This window comes from Mus caroli, chromosome 5, assembly GCF_900094665.2.
Source record: "Mus caroli chromosome 5, CAROLI_EIJ_v1.1, whole genome shotgun sequence".
Taxonomy (NCBI): domain Eukaryota; kingdom Metazoa; phylum Chordata; class Mammalia; order Rodentia; family Muridae; genus Mus; species Mus caroli.
This window is the reverse complement of record NC_034574.1, coordinates 121,988,325-122,008,517: the sequence shown is the minus strand read 5'-3', so window position 1 is coordinate 122,008,517 and position 20,193 is coordinate 121,988,325. Positions and strand designations below refer to the sequence as shown.

The window sequence follows — 20,193 nt, the reverse complement described above, 5'->3', positions numbered from 1 at the left end:
TGGGTGGCAGGGCTGGGTGGCAGGGCTGGGTGGCAGGGCTGGGTGGCAGGGCTGGGTGGCAGGGCTGGGTGGCAGGGCTGGGTGGCAGGGCTGGGCCTCTGTCTGGGCCATCTAGGGCAAGGAACCACAATAATCCTCAACTGTGAGTGGACCCAAGATGGAAGGATCCACATAGATGTCAGCCAGATGTGGTCAGAGCTGCCTGGGCTCCAGAGTGCACCTGTGTAACCAGGTATCCTTGGTTACTTACTCATAATGAAACTTGATCTGAGCCTGTCCTGGGATAGTTTCTGGCTCCTCTCTACAGACATATCTATCCATAGCTACCTTGGGCAGGAGGAGAGGTGTCACCTCTACTCATATTGGACTAACCAGGAGCTGGGCAGATTTGGGGACACACAGTATCCTATGTGGTGGGCCAGACTCACAGCAATGTGGATTTTTCTCAGCTCCACTCTAAGTCCCAGCTCCATCAATGGTCTACCGTGTATTGTGGAATGAGGTGGTATGGTATGCTTTGCATCGGAGTCCTCTCTAGGAGCATCCAACTCCCACCCTCCCACAGAGGGACAGCCACCCAGGCTGCAGCACCCGAGGGCCTGAGGAACCATATCCACTCACCTTGGCTGTGAAGGGCCTCTCTCGGAATTTCAATGTAGCTATGCCCATGGGCTGGGAATCTATAGTGGGGAGCACTGAGCGCTGGTGGGAGGACCTTGGCCACAGTGAATTCTGAAGGAGAAGACACAGTGAATGGGATCAGCAGGCTCACCTGCTGTGGGAAATAGGCTGAAGACCCTGTGTGCCACCAGCCTTCATTTCCTCAACCTAACCAACATCTAGGAGAGAGGAATCGCCTCTAGAAAGGGTGACCCAGAACACACATGTGCACATACACACACCCAAGCGCGCGCACGCACACACACACACACACACACACATGCGTGCACACATGCGTGCACACATGTGCACATCTGCATGCATGTGAGTTAGGAGGAGAATTCCTGGCTGGAGGGACCCCACCCCTTTACAGACCTCTAGCTCTAAGTATCCAACCTCATGGTAACAATGATGCCAGACCCCATCATAGCAATGGTTGCTATATTAGATAGCCATATCGCTATTTAAGCTCTGGGGGACGCCATCAGAAGAGAGAAAATGAAACCACGAGTGTGGAGGGAGTGCCAAGCTGCCCCAAAAGCTGCCTCTGGGGACAGATGAGCTCCTGAGCCATGATAGGAAGCTGTATGGTACCTCTGCACTGAAGTGTCCTGAGACAGAAATTCAAAGCAAAGAACACAGGGGTCCGTGGGACCTCTGACACATCCTGGGAACGCCAGGCTGCTTCCTCTAATGTCCCGTTCTGGCATTCATCCAGACTTGCATTCTGGACTCCTGGACTCTTCCTCCCCTGGCTCCCTTCACCCACTTCCACATCTCCAAGGCAGAGAGCATCCCACTGGATATTTAAGGACCCAGAGGCTCAAGGAGTTCCAATTCCCATTCTGTTTAAGAACAGATGACTGTCATCTTACACACACACACACACACACACACACACACACACACACAGTGTCGTGACTGCTTACCCAGTCACGTGTGCATGCCACAATCCAGCACTACTAATCTAACAGGGCTTCCTTCCAAACTGGGATTTTTGCACAAGGCGCTGGAGCTCGGAAAATGGTGCTCCGTCTCAGCTGTTGTGTGAGCCTCAGGCAGTGTAAAGACCAATGGCCTGCACATCCAACCCTCTTTCTCCCACAACTCCCCACTGCCTCCCAATCTGATAATGGCTACCTGCCATGGAGGACGAGCCTGTGAGGGTGACATGGGGTTCTCTGGACTGTAGGTTGGATGATATGTGGCCCATGACGGTATCGATGGTGTCAACCAGGCCCAGCGTCATGGCGTTGTCCTGCAAGGAACACAGACTTGAAACTCTGAGGACCACCTCTTCAGCATCATGAGATGAACACATAAAGAACTCAGAGCTTCACTCCCCCCCGCACCCCCTGTGACAGATATCAGAAAGAAAAAAAATCACCCAGCTGCCCCACTTCGAAGCCTGGGGGCGGGGCGGTGACCATTCACCGGATGAGTTCTTGGAGCACAGGATGCACAAGTCAAAGCTCACCCAATGTCATAGCATTAACTTCTGAGTGACCAGAGAGCTCAGACACCTGTTCGTAGCTCTGCTATGAAGACACTAAGGACTGGAGCAAATCTCAGGTCTGCTTATGCCTCCATCTTACAGATAATGGCCTTGAGTCCCCTGAGGCATCAGGGATTCTTTTCTGCCCTCAATGAAGTGGCAGCCTCTTTAAAGGTACCCGGCCCCCAATTCCCTCTGGCCTCTTTGACTCCTCATCCATAGTCCTCTTTACCTATTTGGCATCTTTAAGGTGGCAAGGACACCACTGGATTCTGCCCACAGGAAAACAGGGCCCTCCTAGCTTCACAGACCTCTGTTGCCTGTCAAAGACCTGTATTCATGCCAGGGTTTATGTCCAGCTCGGCCTGACTCTTTTGGACCTCAGACGCCACAGCAAGGCAGCCGAGTTCTCTCAGGCCCCTTGCCCAGTTCTGTCTCACCCTCCCATCCCCTTCATATCCTTTCTTAGACAGCATCTGTTGCAGCTGAGCTCTCGGCAACCTCTCCCAAACACTCCAGGAGGACCCACTGAGGCGGAACCAGACGCCCAGGCCAATTTTAGACATTGTCTCTTAGGCCCCGTGGTCTGATTCCAATCAGAGCGTCTGTGTCTTTGGCACCCGGTTCTGCGAGGAGCAGCGATTCGTGAGCACCCTTCCCTTCAATGCTCATAAGCTTGCCTAAGCCGGGATTGTTTCGTAATTATTCATATTTTTGCAGCAGATTTGCATATTTTACATTCAAAGAAAGTTCATTTAAATCAATGAAGAAAATCTGTTGGTCCGAGGCCTCCACTGGCTGCCGTCCTTCGGCTGGCTGTCCCTACTGGCTATCTTCCCCGCATTTCAGACTGCAGCTTGTACACAGAGTCCCTTAGAAACCTATCTCTGGAGGTCTATGCTTCTTGAAAGGGAATGTATTACTATGTTAGACCGCCACTTTAACATTCTTGATCCCCTCTCCTTCCCATTTGCCAATGTTATACGGTCTAATTTCACACGAAGCTGTTCAATAAAGGGCTCGCGGCACTGCGAGCCCTTGCCGCCATCTTATTAATTAGGTGAGAATTGGCTGTCTCTTCTGCCTCTGCACCTGGCAGAAAAGCTTTAAATGTTCTAAATGAGGAGGGCTCAGGAGAGGGAGCACGTAGGCATGTTGGTGCATCAGGGCCCTCCTGGGCACTCGGAGCCTTCATACTCTCTCTCTCAATGCACCCCTAGAGCCATGTGTGGCACGGAACCTAGGCGGAGTGTGAGATCTCTAAATCACTGCATAGACTGATTACTAGAGAGGCAAATACCCACTCTACTAAGTCACTGTGAGGTGGGTCTGTTGTTACTGTAGCATGTTGTTTTCCCCTATTTTGTGTGGGTGTGTGGTATGTACGTGTGTGCATGTTTTTGCTTGTGCGGGTATATATGCACACACGCGAATGCGTACATGTGGGGCCTGAAGTTCATGATGAAATCGGCTTAAATCATTCTTCCACCGTACTCGTTGAGACGGGGGTCTCTCAGTCAAACCTATATAGCTAGCCATCATGTCTCGGGGATCCCCTCCTCCCTGTCTTCTCAGGTTGCCGTTATGGGGAGGGTAGCATGGCTGCCCAGCATTTGTGTGGATGCCTGGGATCTGAACTTCATTTTTGCATACTTGTGAGCTCTCTCTTCAACCCCATCTTGGCAAAAGTTCTTGATAAAATTACAGAAAAGCAGGTTCTAGCAGATGTCTGTAGAATGTATGTACGTGAGTGGGCTGTGGACCAGACTGTGGGGTTATACGAGGCCGCTCACCGTCACTCTTTGCCTGAAAGTCCCGGGTGATTCTTATCTTAGGTATTTTTATCGCTGCAACTATTCATTGACTCTGCTCATGTTTTAAAGAAGTAATATCAATAAGATGGTTGGGAATCAAGGAAAAGCACTCTGCTCTGCTTCTCAAATTTTGAGTGCAGGGGGACAAAAGCCTTTCATTTTCTCCTTAATCATGAAGCACACTTTTGAGCTCTGCCGTCTCGCACTCAATCCGCTGATCTTAAAATGCCAAATATGGCTCTTGCTATTCAGGAATGCAGAATAAAAAAAAAAAAATACAACGCTGTGTGAAATGACAGACAAAGGTCAGTCTTTGGGAAGAGCTGCTCCCTTTCCCAGAGGCAGAGGCAGTGGCACAGGACTGAGGGTCCCTGGGTCCCCACCCCACCCCGGGTGCATTTCATGCCCAAGGGAAATGAACTTCAGTGTCTCAGACATCAGGACTGAGAAAGGCTTCATTCTTCTTGGGGATAGTTAGGGCTATGGGGTGCCACTGCAGAAAGACAGCCATAATGCAGTACACACATGCTAAAGGCCAAAGCATCCTCTTCCTTACCTCTGATACATGGGTCCAGCTGGGCAGGAGGAGGACCTCACCCACTGTTCTTAAGAAGGTCTAAATGTAAACAGAACAACACTGCTTAGCATAGACCCTCGAGTCTCATGTCTGAACCTATCAGTCTCCTTCCCCATCATCCCATATCTCCTCAGCTGGCCGTTGGTGTCGCGCACAGTGGCAGGCAATGATGGCTTGTACTTGTGGTGTGTGTCCATCTGTGTATGTGTGTATGTTTACACGAGCACACTTTCATATTAGTGCGTGTGAGTGCTTGTGAAGTCCAAGGATGATGTCAGTGATCACCCTGAGTTGCTCATCCACCTTATCCATTGAGATCTCTCAACTAATCTCAGAGCTGGCCATTATGGCTAAATCCTGTCTCTGCCTTCTGAGACTGGAACCATATGCTGGTTTCCATGTCCACTCAGCACTATATGGATTCTGGGGATCTGAGCTCAGATCTTCAGGGTTGTGGGTCAAATGCTTTAATCACTGAGCTATCTCCCCAGCCTTGGGCTATATCTTATGGGTGCTGTCTCTTTTGTTTGGTGTGGCAACCTTGTAGAGTCAGTGATCAGGATGTGGACATCACAAGTGACAGGTTCTAGCATGTCCCATCAATGAATGGATGGATGAGTGGATGGATAGGTGGATGGATGGATGGATAAGTAGATGAATGGATGAGTAGGTGAATGGATGGATGGATAGAGGATAGATAGATGGATGGATGGATAAATGGATACATATATGGATGGGTAAATGGATGAGTGGCTAGATGGCTAGATAGATGGATAGAAGTATGGGTGAATGAATGAATGAATGAATAAATGGATGGATGGATGGATGGATGGATGGATGGATGGATGGATGGGTAAATGGGTGCATGAGTGGATGGGTAAATGGATGGATGAGTGGCTAAATGGATAGATGGATGGATGACTGGGTGAATTGATAGGTAGATGGATTTATAGACAGATAGATTGATGAGTGATGGAATGAGTGAATTATCACATTCATGAAACCTGACACTAATGCCAGCTGGAAATCACCTCAACAAAGCAGAAGCAACTCATGCCCCTCAGTCAGTCACTGTAAAACTTGGTTTAACTCATTCTTGTTCCAAAACAATAAAATCAAATTTTAGCATTTTCAAATAGGAAGAGATAAGTGAAAACTGGTTTTCCCATGTCCTTTGGGGAAAAAAGCATTAGTTAGCACACCACATAGCATGACAGCATCCCATAACATGACAGCATCCCATAGCATGACAGCATCCCATAGCATGACAGGATCCCATAACATGACAGCATCCCATAGCATGACAGCATCCCATAGCATGACAGCATTCCATGCAACCTCTGAGCAAAGCTGATCAGGGTAGCTACTTCAGTGAAGTTTGCCTCAATCCCCACCCCTCCCTACTGCATGACGCCTTATCTGTCTGTCTTTACAGAACCCAGACTCAAACTTGAAGGCAAACTTGCTCTCCTCTGTTTCCTCTACCCAGTGGTTCTCAACTTTTCTAGTGTTTCCACCCTTTAATACAGTCCCTCCTGCTGTGGTGATCCATACCCATACCATTATTTTCATCACTACCTCATACCTGTCATTTTGCTACTGTTGTGAATCGTAATGGAAGCATTTTTTGGAGAGAGAGAGAGAGAGAGAGAGAGAGAGAGAGAGAGAGAGAGAGAGAGAGAGAGAGTGTTGCTGAGGGGGCCGAGACCCACAGGTTGAGAACCATGAGGCAGCCACGGCCAACAAAATCCTATCCCTCCTCCACCAAGACACTAAGTATGTGCAGAATGCATTATCAAAGCTCCCTTCTCCCATTCATCTTCATTCCACAGCTGTTTATTAATACTCTAAAGTGTGAGGGCTTAACTAATGACTGCGAAATGTTCATGCTTTCTCTCCCTGAGCAGACTGGCAAGCATTTTCTTTTATTCCTTATTCCTATGCCTTTTCCTCTCCCTCCTCCTCACTCTCCCTCCTCCCTCTTGCCCTCCCCTTCTCCCTCTCCCTCCTCCTTCCCCTTTTCCTTCTTTTCTTCCTCCTCCCCTCCCCTTCTCTTCCTCCTATTCCCCCTCCTCTTCTTCCTCCTCCTCCCCACCTCTTTCTCCTTCCTTTTTTCCTCTTCCTCTTCCATAAAGTCTCATATAGCCCAGGCAGGCCTCAAATTCACTGTACATAGAATGACTGAGGCCAAGGATGGCCTTGGACTTCTGGTCCTCCTCTCTCTGCCTCCCAAGTGATGGGGTTACAAGTGTGCACACCACCCTCGGTCTGTGTGGTGCTGGGGATCAAACCCAGGACTTCATGCCTGTTGGGTAAGCACTCTTCCAAATGGGCCACATTTGCAGCCCCCCAAGATTTTTCCTAAAAAGCCACAAAATTAGGGCTTCAGATTGTCAGGCTAGACCTTCAACTCCACCACATTATCCAGAAGCAGGATAGACTGGGCATAAGTGAGTGGTGGCCATATGTCCCTAAAATGTTAGGCCATGCATGGGTCACATTTGGCCTGAGAGACACAGAGCAGTTCTGAGAACAAAAATGAATGAACCACAATAGGCAATTCTGATTCTTTTTCTTTGTTTGTTTGGACAGGACCTCATGATGTATACTCAAAATCCTTCTGTCTCAGTTTTCCAGGTATTGGGATTATAGGTGTGTGCTAGCACCCATGCATACCTTTATATTTCCAAGCAGCTACTTATATGAGGGGGAGTGTTACATCAACTAAATGGTATATTTTATTTACTTGATCCAACTCATAAAAATATTATTCCAACATGAAGACCACATAGATTTTTGTTGCCAATTATTAAGATATTTTACAGTTCTTGTGTTCGAGGCTAGGGACTCCAGTGTGAATCTTGTAGGTGGGTCACTAGTGAACTAGTAGTAACTAGTAGTGAACTAGTAGTGAAGTAGTAGTAACTAGTAGTAACTAGTAGTGAACTAGTAGTAGTAGAACTCCCAAGTAGTTCATGTAGTGAACTACTTGGGAGCACACATGACTGACAGCCACTATTTGCATGGTCTAGGAAGCAGCCCCTGGCCATTGTACTGGGCCTTTGCTGATGGTTAAGAGCCAGGATACTATGGAAAGCTGGACAATGACTGCCTAGAAATTCTGTTTGCCGTTGTGTCAGAGTTGAGAAGTGATGGGAGGCATTCTGTATGATCTGTCCCCAAGGCACCAGGGTCAGCCCAGGCTGAGTGGGGGGATCTCAAATCGATGACAACTGGCTCACTCAGTCCTGAGTTGGCTTTCATTTGATCTGGACACATTTCCAATTAAAATTCCAGCCATGCTTTGAAGGCTAAAGGCTCCCCTTGCTAAATCAGGAAAGACAAAGCTGAAGGTTGAAAGGGAGAAGCTTTGAGTAGCTGGCTGCTACTCCTCACTGCCTGCTGCCTGCCTGCTGGTCCTGCCCATTGGATCCATTACTTGGATTATTGACCCTCAGAGGCATCTGGATTTGCAGTCTCTGACTCTGTGAGGTTTAGCAGAGAGATAAAGAGGCGAGGCAGTAACCGACAACGAGCAAAGCCACCGAGCTTTCTCCTCTACCTGGGGACTGTTGGAAGGAATGAAGAAAGGGAGCGTCTTGACGTTGCTATCCTAAGTACCACACTCGTAGATGCTCTGACCACAGGAGTCAACATCCCCCACTCCACCTCTTCCTTCTTGCCAAGGAGACATAAGACTTAAGACCATGAGCTGCAAGCCCAGTTGGCTCTGGAAGCCAGGTAGGTGGACCAGAAAGGTTAGAGGCTGGGCAAGTGAAATACAGATCCAATTTCCAGCTCAAGGAGGCTTCACTGAGCATCACAAAGCTGGCTAGAACAGCTCTAAATGCCTGTTTACAAGCAGCCTAAACTGCAAGGCAAGGCTCTTGGTCTTGCTCCCCCCACTTTTTTTTTAAGATTTGTGTGTGTGTGCGCACATGTGCCAGATATGTGTAGGTGCCCATAGAAGCCAAAAGAGACTATTTTATCCTAGGGATCTGGAATTACGGATGGCTGTGAGCCACCTAACACAGGTGCTAGGAACTGAATTCGAGTCTTCTGTAAAGGCAGCAAGTGTTCTTAACTCTTGAGTCATCTCACCAGCCATGGATTTAGATCTGTCTAACTCTCTACTCCATGGTCCAGCCATGCATCAGCCCTAACCCACTAGCCAAAGGCACCAGGACATTTATTTACCTCTGTGAGGTTCAACGCAGTTTCCTCTGAGAGGGATTTATTGGGCAATCTGAGGGACACATTCTGAAGGTATCTCAGCACAGTTCCTGGTCTCTGGAAGCGTTTTCTCTCCTCGGTCAGGTTGGTGATGATAGGGTGGTAGGCATCTGTGGGTATCTGAAAGATAGTAGCCATGTGGCTTCCTGCTAGGAACTGAAACCAAGACATTCTCTAGAAACCCAGGGTGACCCCTGGCTCTGGGCTTGGTAAGGAGAGTGCTAAGACTGTCCCACACTAAGACATGGACACTTCAGTGAAGAATCTGCACAGGACAGCATCGCATCCTCTCAGCCCCCTTGTGAAACAAGAACCGTTGGAAAAATGAAATCCTGAATCCAAGTGGATGAGAGTCTAGACACTCACTGTCAAAGTCCCTGAGGAAGGGACTAGCCACAAAAGCTAAGGTGAAGTGGGCACATTCTCTACGAGTCAACCCATTTCTCTGACATCAGAAGAAAAGGCACCAAAGGAAGCCGCTGAGAAGAGTAGGGCCTCAGGAAAGAGGAAACCAATTCAGGGGTCACCAGCTCCCAAGAATTTCCTTTCCTCCTAGCATTCCAAAACACAGGACCCAGGAGGGCCCTTCTTCCAACCACTCTGGGCACCAAGAATTACCCTGAAACGGACTCTCCTCCCTTTATTAGTTCATTTTGGATAGGACGCTGGGCCTGCTGGCACACATCAGAGGCCAACACTACAGCGGGGTGGGGTGGAGGGTTGTGGTTTGAATGTGAAGCACGGTTCACAGAGCCTCCTGTGTTATAAAGTTTTAGCCTCCGGCCTGTGGCACTATTAAGAGGTGATTGGGTCATGGCAGGGTGCTCACTCATCAATGGATTAAACCCATTGATGACTTTGTATGTTGTAGTAAGAGCAATAGACACTGCATCTAGGTGGAGAAAAGAGAATGTGCCATTGAGGGATGCTTTATCCTCAGACTCTCATTCCACTCCCCTCCCCTCCCCCCCCCTCCAGTCTTCTGACCCCCACCTCCACTTCCTGGCTGCTATAAAACACGGAGTAAGAGCCCTTCCTCCACTTAGGTTTCTATCACGATTCTGCCTTGTCTTGGGCCCTCAGCAATGCACCCAGCACACAATGGACTGGAAACCCTTCTTCCTTGGGTGATCGGCTCGGAGATTTTGTCTGACTATGAAAAATGACTCATGCACAGGGTAAAGGGGAAAGGTCCTGCTCACCACAGTGTGTGCTGTGGGCATCGCTGGCGGTGTTGAAGACAACAGAGCATGTTTACCTGAAAGATAAAAACCAAACCAAGCCAGTGCTTCAATGAAGGCTAAGTCATCCTTTGTCATTCCCGGGGAGATCTGTCCTTATTCAGAATTTACCAGTTTGACGCGCCCTACAGAGGGGCACGGGATGTTTTGAGTATGGGTGTTGCTGAGAAGATAAAGGGCTCATAAATCAGCCTAAAATGTAGATTATATGGATTTTCCCAGCAGAAATTATTTTTCCATTTATATTGTAAATTGCTTCTGAACACCGTTCATGCAAGCCATCACATAAAAAGGATGATTTTATGCAAGGTCTCACGAAATTTCAAACAAAGAAGGAATGAGAAATAGCCTTCACTGGAACCCAGACTCATTACAGATAAAACTCGGGACTCTTAATCACTAGGTGTAACAGTATGAATCAGAAGCATCTCCCACACTAGGTCCCCAGCTGATGAGACTATTTTTAGAAGGGCTCTGGAAACCCTGGAGGCAGCGCCTAGCTGGAGAATCTGGCATCACTAGGGACAGGTCACTGAGGGTTTATTTATCCCTGCCCACTTCCTGTGGTGTGAACTGATGTCCTTTTTTGTCTCTGATGTCCCATTCAAATGTCTGGAACCCATTGGCCACCAGCTGAATGAACCCTCTGAAATCATGAGCCAATATAAATCAATCCTACTTAAGGAAGGCGCTTCTGTCTGGTCTTTTGTTGTACCATAAAAAGAAACTGATATGCTAGACTCAGGTAGACCGGACACCACCCACAAAGTAGTAGAGGAGCCAGAACTACTGTGAGGAACCTGGCTATATTCTCTACTGATGACCATGGTCAGTTATGAGCCATTCCCCATAAGACGTTCAAGGTCAAAGATGAAGCCTCCTCTTGCCTCTCCCTGCCTCTGCTTCACCCACTCTTTCTATTTCTCTTGTCTCCCAATGAGAACACAGACTTCTCTTTGATACTTGATTGACCTCATTTTCGGGAACTGTCTCGGGGTTGCTTTGGGTGACCTGAGGAAATGACATCATCACCCTGGCTGGCTCAAGAGCGATTAGTCCCTGGGGACTGGGTGGGGCGAGCTGGCTGGTGATATAAAGCTGGACCCCCGTAAGCACTTTGTTCTCCAAGATCCAGTGACATTCACCGCTCGGGGGCCAAGCACTTACAGGGCAGCCATGCCAAGTGTTTGTGTCCTGTCTGCAATGGAGCTTCCCCTGTGTACCATGGAGTGGACACGTGAGACAGAGATGAGAAGTGGGATTCTGTCATGCCTTGGTCTGGCTCAGTCCCCATGTGATTCCTGCTATGTATGGGGTCATCTGGTAGATGGCAATGACCCTACGTTTCATGGATGCACGCACTGAGATCTCACAATCTGGACCTGGCCTTCTCCTCTCTCCACCTCTGCCCAGGTGCTGCTCCCCACTTGAGTGGCAGGACCTGGGATTGCTGGAGGAACGTCCTGCCTTTCTAGGTGCCAATAAGTGATGACGTTTGTATGGAATATCTACAACAGGTGAACCTCAGAGACGAGAAATAGGTCAGTGGCAGACGTCGGGAGAGGCAGTGACATGGCTGTCCCTTAGGGATGCTGAACTATCTGAAAATGGTATGGAGACTATGGTTGCACTCCTGTGGATTTGCTTAATACTATCAAATTGTTTACCTTATTATTTTATTTTTTTATTTTGCATCTAGGAGCAGAGGTCAACCTCAGGGTCATCTCTAAGGAGATGTCTGTCTACCTTTTTTTTTTCTTTTTAACTAGGACCTGGGACTCACTGATAAGGGAGGCTGGCAGGACAGTGAGTCTAAGAACTCTCCCTGTCTCTGCCTCCCCTGTGCTGGGATTATAAGCACATATCACCACACCCTGCTTTTTAAATGTGGCCCTTGGGATTTGAACTCAGGTCCTTGTGCTTGAGAGGCGAGTACTTTACTTACTGAACTATCACTCTTGCTGTATTTTTTTTAATTGCTTGCTCTAAATGGTTACACAGATGTCATATGAATGAACTTAGCGAAGCTTTTTTTTTAATCCCACAACAAAATGAAGAATTAAACCAAGTCCCTCTGCCTATAGGTTCTCGTTCTGCGCAACCACCTGTAATCGAGCAAGGAGAAGGTACTTTGGGGTCTGAGGCCCAGCAGAGAGAACGTACACGGGACATGTACAAGGGAGACATTTGTTAAGGACCTGAATATTTGCCACCAAAATGTCTGTAATCAGCCTTTTCATGCCCCGCGGAGCCTGCAAGGATCTGGGAATATTAATCTCAGTGTGTCGCCGGGGAACTGTTCCCTCATTTATCTCGGGGAACAGGTGTTCAGAAACATGATTCTACTCATAAGGGTCATTAAGACACAGCTCACATCTGCCATGACAAGGGCTGGAGAGCTGAAGGGTGGTAAGGAGCCCTGTGCTGAGCGTCTCGAGGTGCAGACCCCCCAGATCCACGCACAGCCGTCCCATGCACTGACCAATGGCAGCGGTAAAGTACATCTTGATCTCGTCAGGAGTCAGCGCCCGTTCCCAGATGATGAATTCATCAAAAGCTCCGTTCTCGTAACGCTTGGTCTGATCCTGCTCTGACCCTATGACCAGGTTGACGTGGGGATCCCCGTAGGTGTGTGACACTTTCCCGCTGGGGTCCGAGGTGCTCAGAGTCCCATTGACGTAGACCTTCAGGCCCTCCTTGGATTTCCACGTGAACAGGACGTGAGTCCAGTAAGGACCTGGGAGAGAGTAAAGATGCATCCTGAGCATAGCCAGTATGTTCTACGTGAGCTTCCCACGTTCCTAAGTACATCTTCCCTTCATGTGATAATTGATCACCCTTGACCTTAGTGAATCCAACTATGGATTATAGAATAACCTGATTCCCCTTAGTCCTTTGGATCACATGTTCTTTGCTTCCACCCACAAATTCCAAAAGCCTTTTAAGAAACCCTTTATTACTTTAACACAGTGGTCAGAAATGTAAACACCTACAATCAAAGGTAATAAAAGACTTGTTTAAAAGGCCCGACCCAAGCATCCACCAATCAGACCCCAATCCTAGTTGAAAATCTCAGTATGGTACAGAACTAGCCGAGGATATCCCCCATCACAACCCCTGGCAGTCCCCGCTATTACAATAGTCAGGGAAAGAGGCACAAGGGCTGAGAGGGACGGAATAAAATTATCTTTGTTATTAATAATAAAAGCAACTCCTGAAATGCACATGCAATAGTCACATGATTGGTGGGTAAAGGCTAAGGGACAGAAGTCAAAGTTGTCTTCTAGATTGACAGTAATGAACATAGGGAGTGTGTGTATAGGGTACATACCCCCACAGTCATGAGAATCATAAGTGCATGTGTGCGTGAGTGCGTGTGCATGCTCATGTGTGCACGAGCATGCATGCACACACATATATCCACACACACATACACAACTGAGGAAAACTATTCTGCAAAAATGAGGAAAGAATTCAATGTCTAGAGAGATAGCCCATGTTCATAGACAGGAAAACTCCGTGTTGATAAGGAGCCAGCCTACCCTGGTCTGACCTGTAGACTCAATGTAATTCAAACGAACCCAAACCCCAAACCCCAGTTATCCTTTGCAGTGCCATCTTTTGAGTCTAAAGACTACACAGAGAGACAAATACCAAGGAAAGTCACATAGTGTAGGAGAAAAACACAATTAGGGGGCCTACATGGCATCCCTTTGAGGCTAAACCTGGCCTGTCCAACTGAAGCCTATGGAGTACATGCAGCCTCTTGCAGCTAAGAGCAGCCATGAATATGGGGAGCCATGCAAAACTGTAAACATACTCAAAACATGGTGAGATCCTTTGTGCATTTCAATAGCACAGTTATCAAGCATGAGCTTTGCAGGAAATAATGTTGTTTTACAGTGACCAGAGGTTGAAAAGGCTTGGATCGGTAAGTGAAGCCATGTGGTGTTGGGGGTACAAACAGATAGATCAGAGGGACAGAGCAGACAGCCCGAAGGTAGAACAATACAGACACCATCTGCTGATATCTGACAGGAGCAGAGCCAGCTCAGCGGAACAAATTCAGTCTCTGCAGCCCAGGAGGCTGGGAAACCCAGAGGCCCAGATGCAAAACTATCAATAAATATCAGGACTCCATGCTTATCCCCAACACTAATTCAAAGTAGATGGTAGATAGAAATACCAAATGCAGAGCTGCAAAGAGATATAAAAGGAGAAGTCTAGAATAACCCTGAGGTCGAGTCAGACTTTTAAAAAACTGTTTATTTGTTTGTTTGTTTGTTTTACTCTGTGTGTATGGGTATTGTCTTACCTGGAGGCAGGAGCTGATGCAGAGGCCATGGAGGGTGCTGCTTACTGGCTTGCTCCCCATGCCTTGCTTAGCTTCTTTCTTATAGAAGCTAGGATCACCAGCCCAGGGATAGCACCATCTATAATGGGCTGGGCCCTCCTAATCAATCACTAATTTTAAAAAATGCCCTACAGGCTTGCCTAATAGCTTCATTTCATAGAGCCATTTTCTCATTTAAGACTCCCTCCTCTCTGACGACTCTAGCTCGTGTCAAGTAGAAATAAAATTGTCTTGCCTCTGTATGCATGCAGGGCCCATGGAAGGCAGAGAGACCATCAGAGTCCCTAGAACTGAACTTGCTGACAGTCATGAACTGCCAGGTAGGTGCTGGGAATTGAACTCAGATCCTCTGGAAAAGCAGCAAACGCTCTTAACAACTGGGCCATCTCTCCAGCCCCTTGATGCTGCGTGTCTGTGTGTGTGTGTGTGTGTGTGTGTGTGTGTGTGTGTGTGTGTGTGTGTGTGCGAATGTATCAGAAAAAGCATGATCCAGTATAGAGTATGATAAGCTGGTCTCACATTAAAACTGTCAATGTACGCTCTGTGAAAGAACTTGAGCATAGATTGAAAAGGCCAGCCATGGGCTGGGAGGAAATATCTTCAGTGGATACTGTTACACAAAATGGGCAAAGTGCTCTCAGAACTCACAGTAATCGAATGAATACCCCACTTAAAAATAGGTAAAAGGTCAAAGCTCAAAACAGACTCCTCCCCCAATAGACAAAATGTATAACATCAGAAATGGACCCTGATATCCACTCCCCAAACAAGCACACATTAGGGTGGCACATCTCTGAAGCATAGCGCGCAGGGATGGGTGCTGCAGGGGTGAGATTGGCCATGCATCAGTGTGGCCCATTACATAATCCAGGGGTGGGTGCTGCAGGGGTGAGGTTGGCCATGCATCAGTGTGGTTCAATACTGAATCACAGTGCAGAGGTGGGATGCTGCTGTGGGGAGGTTGGTCATGCGCAGAGGTGGGAGGCCCCTGGCAGCCCTCTGTTCTTTGGACTCAACTTCACTATGGGTTTTTAATGCTTTAAAACATGGAGGCCGCCCAGGGCAATAGCACAGTCATGGCAGCCTAGCATCCATGCACCTGGTCTGCAGAGCCAATAAAGAGGCAGCCTGGGAACCTAGTTTTACTGAGGGCAGGCCACCGTGCTGACTAGGCTGCATAGGAAGGTGGGTGCTCCGCCTAGGCGGCAGCTCCCCTTTCCCCTCCTGCCACTAAAAGATGAAGCTGGGGCTGCCATTCTCTTTTGTTTCCAATGGGAACTTGGAAGATCTGACTTTTGACATAAAATCACAACTCACTCAGAAGGTCATTGAAAATCTAAAAACTCACAGGGCAGGAGCCACCAAACTATCCAAAGGCTTGACATAGCATATATGACGTTAACCAACATGGGGTGGCACAATGACTAATAGCCAGCCTCCTGGCTCCATCAGAAACTTCCTTAGGAAGACTCTGGGTCCCCTTTCTCATCAATAGGAAGACTGGCCTCCAAAGGACCTCTTCTGTTTTATAAGCCTTGGTGTAAGACATCCTCCTGGGGTTGGCAAAGATGACACGGGGCAGCCCCCCTCTGAAGGACACACAGTGCCCCTGCCCATGGGTCACTGTGGACTGCCAGTGTTTACGTCAGAGCTTCCTGCTGGGGATTGTGTAATTTTAGTAATTTTGACGCTCTGAAGAACACTTGGATCCTAAGCAGGGCCAAAGCGTTATTGTGCTTGACTTTGAAAGTGAGAATAACAAAGCCCTCCAGTGAACAAATGAGGAGCAGATGAGGAGAGGATGTTTACAAGTCTCTCGGCATCCCTGGCTTGGAAAACAGCACGTGTTCTGTTTCAAAGAACCTGCTAGATGCCTGGTGCTTGCCACAGGCCCAAGGCCCATGGGGGATGGGGGGTGGGGTGGGGGAAATGAGCTGTTACCTAGGAAACCTTGACCTCAAGTGGTCCTCACTGAGAGCCATCACTGAGATTCAGATGGAGCCTCCATAAGCAGGAAGGCAAAAGTGTTTCCAGCCTTGGGAGTGGGAGAGAATCCAGAAATTTGATATCTTCCCTAGCTGCGTTTCCCCACCTTGCAGAGGAGGAGCTATGAGCTCAGCTGAAGCACCCACAGAGCAAACCCAAGTCTCCCAGGATTCTGCAGCCCATTGTTGAAGACTCCTTTGATCCATCAGGCGTCTGTCTCCCAGCGAAATAGTAACTATTACTCTTCTTGTGTTACAAATGAAGAAATGGAACAAAAGTGGTTGAATATGATACCGATACAGGGTCTATAAAGCTCCAAAGTACAGAGTTAGCACCTGGCCTGACGACTTAACAGGCTGTGCCACCTCCTTCAAATAGGCCAGAAAAGGACTCGGAGCTACTTCAAAGACATTGTTCTCAACCTTAATCAATGCTGCAACCCTCTAATACCACCCCCCTCCATAAAATCATTTTCATTGTTCATAACTGTAATTTTGCTACTGTTATTGTTGGCATCAAGAACTGGCTTTACAGTCAGGAACTGCCTTTACGGTCTCAAGTCATCTCTGAATGCAGCGATGACCATGATGTCACCCATTGTCATGGCAACAGAGTCCCAGAGTCCACCTGGTCCATCTCCCACCTCTACCTGCAAGTGACTACATCACAGTCTAAATAAAAGGCAGACCATCTTGGCCTTCACTCTCTCTTTTCCCCCTTCATCTCTGTCGCCCTCCTTTTGCCCCTTTCCCCAACAATAAACCTCTCTCACTTGGAACTGTACTGGCCTGGCATGGTCTGTCCAGAAGCAAGCCAAGTTTCTTTTTTTTTTTTTCCAAAGATTTATTTATTTATTATATGTAAGTACACTGTAGCTGTCTTCAGACACACCAGAGGAGGGCATCTGACCTCATTATAGATGGTTGTGAGCCACCATATGGTTGCTGGAATTTGAATTCAGAACCTCTGGAAGAGGAGTCAGTGTTCTTCACCGCTGAGCTATCTCACCAGCCTGCAAGCCACGTTTCTAACACAACAGTTATGGATTGTAATGTAGATATCTGGTATGTGACCCCAGTGGGGGTGTGTTGAGAACCCCTGTCCTAGAGTCTTAGTATGAAGGACCCTTGCCTATGCCCTGGCTAGTTTCTGTCCAGGTCCTCTCTGCATGCCACATGAAACCCCTCTGTGGACCTGGTCACCTTCTTCCTCTGATACCTTGCACTTTGCCCGGTGCCCCCTTGGTTCAGATGTCCAGTGTCCAGCTCAGCTAATAGCATACCACAGAGCTTCTCCACTTACTCTGAAACTCAGGCCCTTGGTATGCCAGTCACTTCCCACTGGATCTAAAGGTGAATTCTTAACCAAGAGCACACAATGCCCCAGCCTCTCCTTCTGCCTTACTGCCTGCCTGCCTGCTCCCTGATTGACAGGCTGTCCTCCCCAGAACTTTTCGCACTGTGCTGAGAGCAGCTTCAAGGCCATATCACCTAAAGGTGCGGACACAGGGGGATTTAACCACATTTTATCTTCTGCACACAGCTTCTACCTCGATTCCAGACAATAACTGGGCACCAGTTCATGTCACCTCCATTACGCAAAAAACCAGCCTCACATAGCCACTGGGGCAGCAGCAATCACACAGCAAGCTCATAGTCAGGGCTTTGACCTTGGCATGAATGAGGTCAGCTTGTGACAAGTATCCTCCTGGCACCTTCTCAAGCTGTGGTCAGGAAGGAGCCCTGTGCCACACTAAATGCGACAGAAGGTCCAGTTGGTGCTAAACTCACCGGGAGGGTTGAAGGTGGCCTTCCACGTCATGGAATTATCACGTGTGTACAGCTCCACAGAGCCCTTTCCACCACTAGAGCAGACTTTGAACCCGTCAGAGACGACCTGTCCCCCGTATGCGTACGGGGCTGGTCGGGTCTGGTCTCCTTGAGTCTTCCAGAAGAATGAAAATGTCACTCCTGAAGAGAAAAGTAGGCATTTATCAGTTGGTACTTCAGAGGCATGAAACATTACAGCACAGTGAGGGCCAGCTACTGTCCCAAGAGTTGACCTGAGCCATCACCTCTTTCCAAATAGTGCAAAGCCCTGCTCCCATTCCCAGGGCACGGAAGAGGAAACTGAGACCACTCCGTTAGTGACTGATGGAAGTCAGATACAGACCCAAGCTGGCTGCCTCTGGGTGTGCAAACGTGAACTGTCTCCACCCCACCTGCTCACCCCGATCCTGCTAACGATAGCACACAGGAAGGAACGGCTTCATTCGTAATGCTTACACACAGCACCTTTTTAAAGATTTACAGCCTCCAGGATGTCCTCCCACATCCGTAAATACACTTTTCCACTGTCATTTTTATGTCTGCCCGACATCACATCCTCAACAACCCCCTGTTTCTGAGTCATATGGTTTGCTTCAAAGTTTTGAAGGAACGTTCCAAACAGAACTCGAAGCTAATTTTTTGACATATCTTAAATTGTATATATTTCAGAATATGTTCCCCAGGGGCTGTTCTTGTGAAAGGGGAAAGCTGATTTTTTTTTAAGGTTCGTCATGCCTTGGCTGCTAACTGCCTGTGGGTGAAGGTGTGAGGTAGGCAGAGAAAAGAGCAGCTACCATGTTTCGTAGATGCCCAGCATGGGTATGTGTGGTGGCTAGTTTTAATCATCAAGTTGACATAACCTAAAACCACCCGGGGAAAGAGTCTCAATAGAGAGTTGTCTAGATCAGGTTGGTGTGTGAACATGCCTGCGATGGATTGTCTTGCTTGCTTGAACTGGTGTGAGAAGACCCAGACCACCCACACTGGGCAACACCATTCCCTAGGCTTGGGTCCTGAACTGTATAGGAGTAGAGAAAACTAGCTGAGAATAATACATGCATGCATTCATTCTCCTGCCCTTGACTGTGAATGTGATCTGAGGGACAGTTTTATAAGTTCCTCCTGCTTTGACTTCCCGACAATGGTGGATTATAACCTGGAGTTTTGACTTAAATAAATAAATGCTTTCTCCCTAAGTTGCTTTTTGTCAGGGTAGTTTATTGTAGGAAGTTTGAAACCTGGATCCCATGATGGGGTAAGAGTCTTAACCCATGTGGACTACATGGCTTCCCCTACGAACATCACTGTGAATTAGTCAGGTCACAGATGCAAAGAGAATATAAGTGACCAGCTAGGCTCTGGAGGACTAAGAGAATCTGGTGTGCACACAGGCAGGTCTACATCCCCCTTTCATACAGATCCATCAAGGCACAGATATGGCAGGAGTCCTCATGAGTTACAGGCCTCCATGGGGTTACACTAAGCTTTCCTGATTCAAACAACCTGTACCTTGCTTCCAAGTCATGTATACTGTATATGTGTGTTTGTATGTGCATGTGTACGTTAAGCTAGCAACCTGCTGAACTCTGTATGTAAACAATCGAAATCAAGCCATTACCTGGCTCCTCGAACCTGGCCTCCTGTGAGCATGTCAATGAGCCAAGCTGTTCTCCCCAGGGCCAATCATCACAGGCCACCATGGATCAAGGTACAAGGGGGAGGAGGAAGAGAGGTACAGGGACGTTTGCCCTGGCCTTATTTATATAAATGACACCAAATTGACTTCACTGTTATCACCAAATGAGGTCATATACAGAGGCTTGGAAGATTCCTGTCTCTGGTGTGGAAATTGGTGTCTCATTGCCAGCCATCTTTGATACAAGACCTTATGGGTTGGTCTGTTAGAGTCTTTTGATGGCCTTGTGACAATCGTGCTGCCTCATGACTTCTGGTACTAAAGTCCCCATATGACTAATTCAAGCCTTGGGACTAAAGCTTGGAATT

The 20,193-nt window shown here is 48.0% G+C and overlaps 1 protein-coding gene across 2 annotated transcripts in view; it reads right to left on the bottom strand.

The window, feature by feature from the left end:
- The window catches only part of Adgrd1 (adhesion G protein-coupled receptor D1), a 117,427-nt gene that overhangs the window by 73,384 nt on the left and 23,850 nt on the right, over window positions 1-20,193 (bottom strand). For both annotated transcript variants that reach the window (XM_021162937.2, XM_021162936.2), the window contains 7 exons: window positions 18,151-18,330; window positions 12,503-12,757; window positions 9,982-10,037; window positions 8,744-8,899; window positions 4,526-4,585; window positions 1,801-1,918; window positions 622-732 (listed from right to left, as the gene is read on the bottom strand). In XM_021162937.2, coding sequence (XP_021018596.1) covers window positions 622-732; window positions 1,801-1,918; window positions 4,526-4,585; window positions 8,744-8,899; window positions 9,982-10,037; window positions 12,503-12,757; window positions 18,151-18,330 — 936 coding nt within the window. The remainder of the gene's footprint in view (window positions 1-621; window positions 733-1,800; window positions 1,919-4,525; window positions 4,586-8,743; window positions 8,900-9,981; window positions 10,038-12,502; window positions 12,758-18,150; window positions 18,331-20,193) is intronic.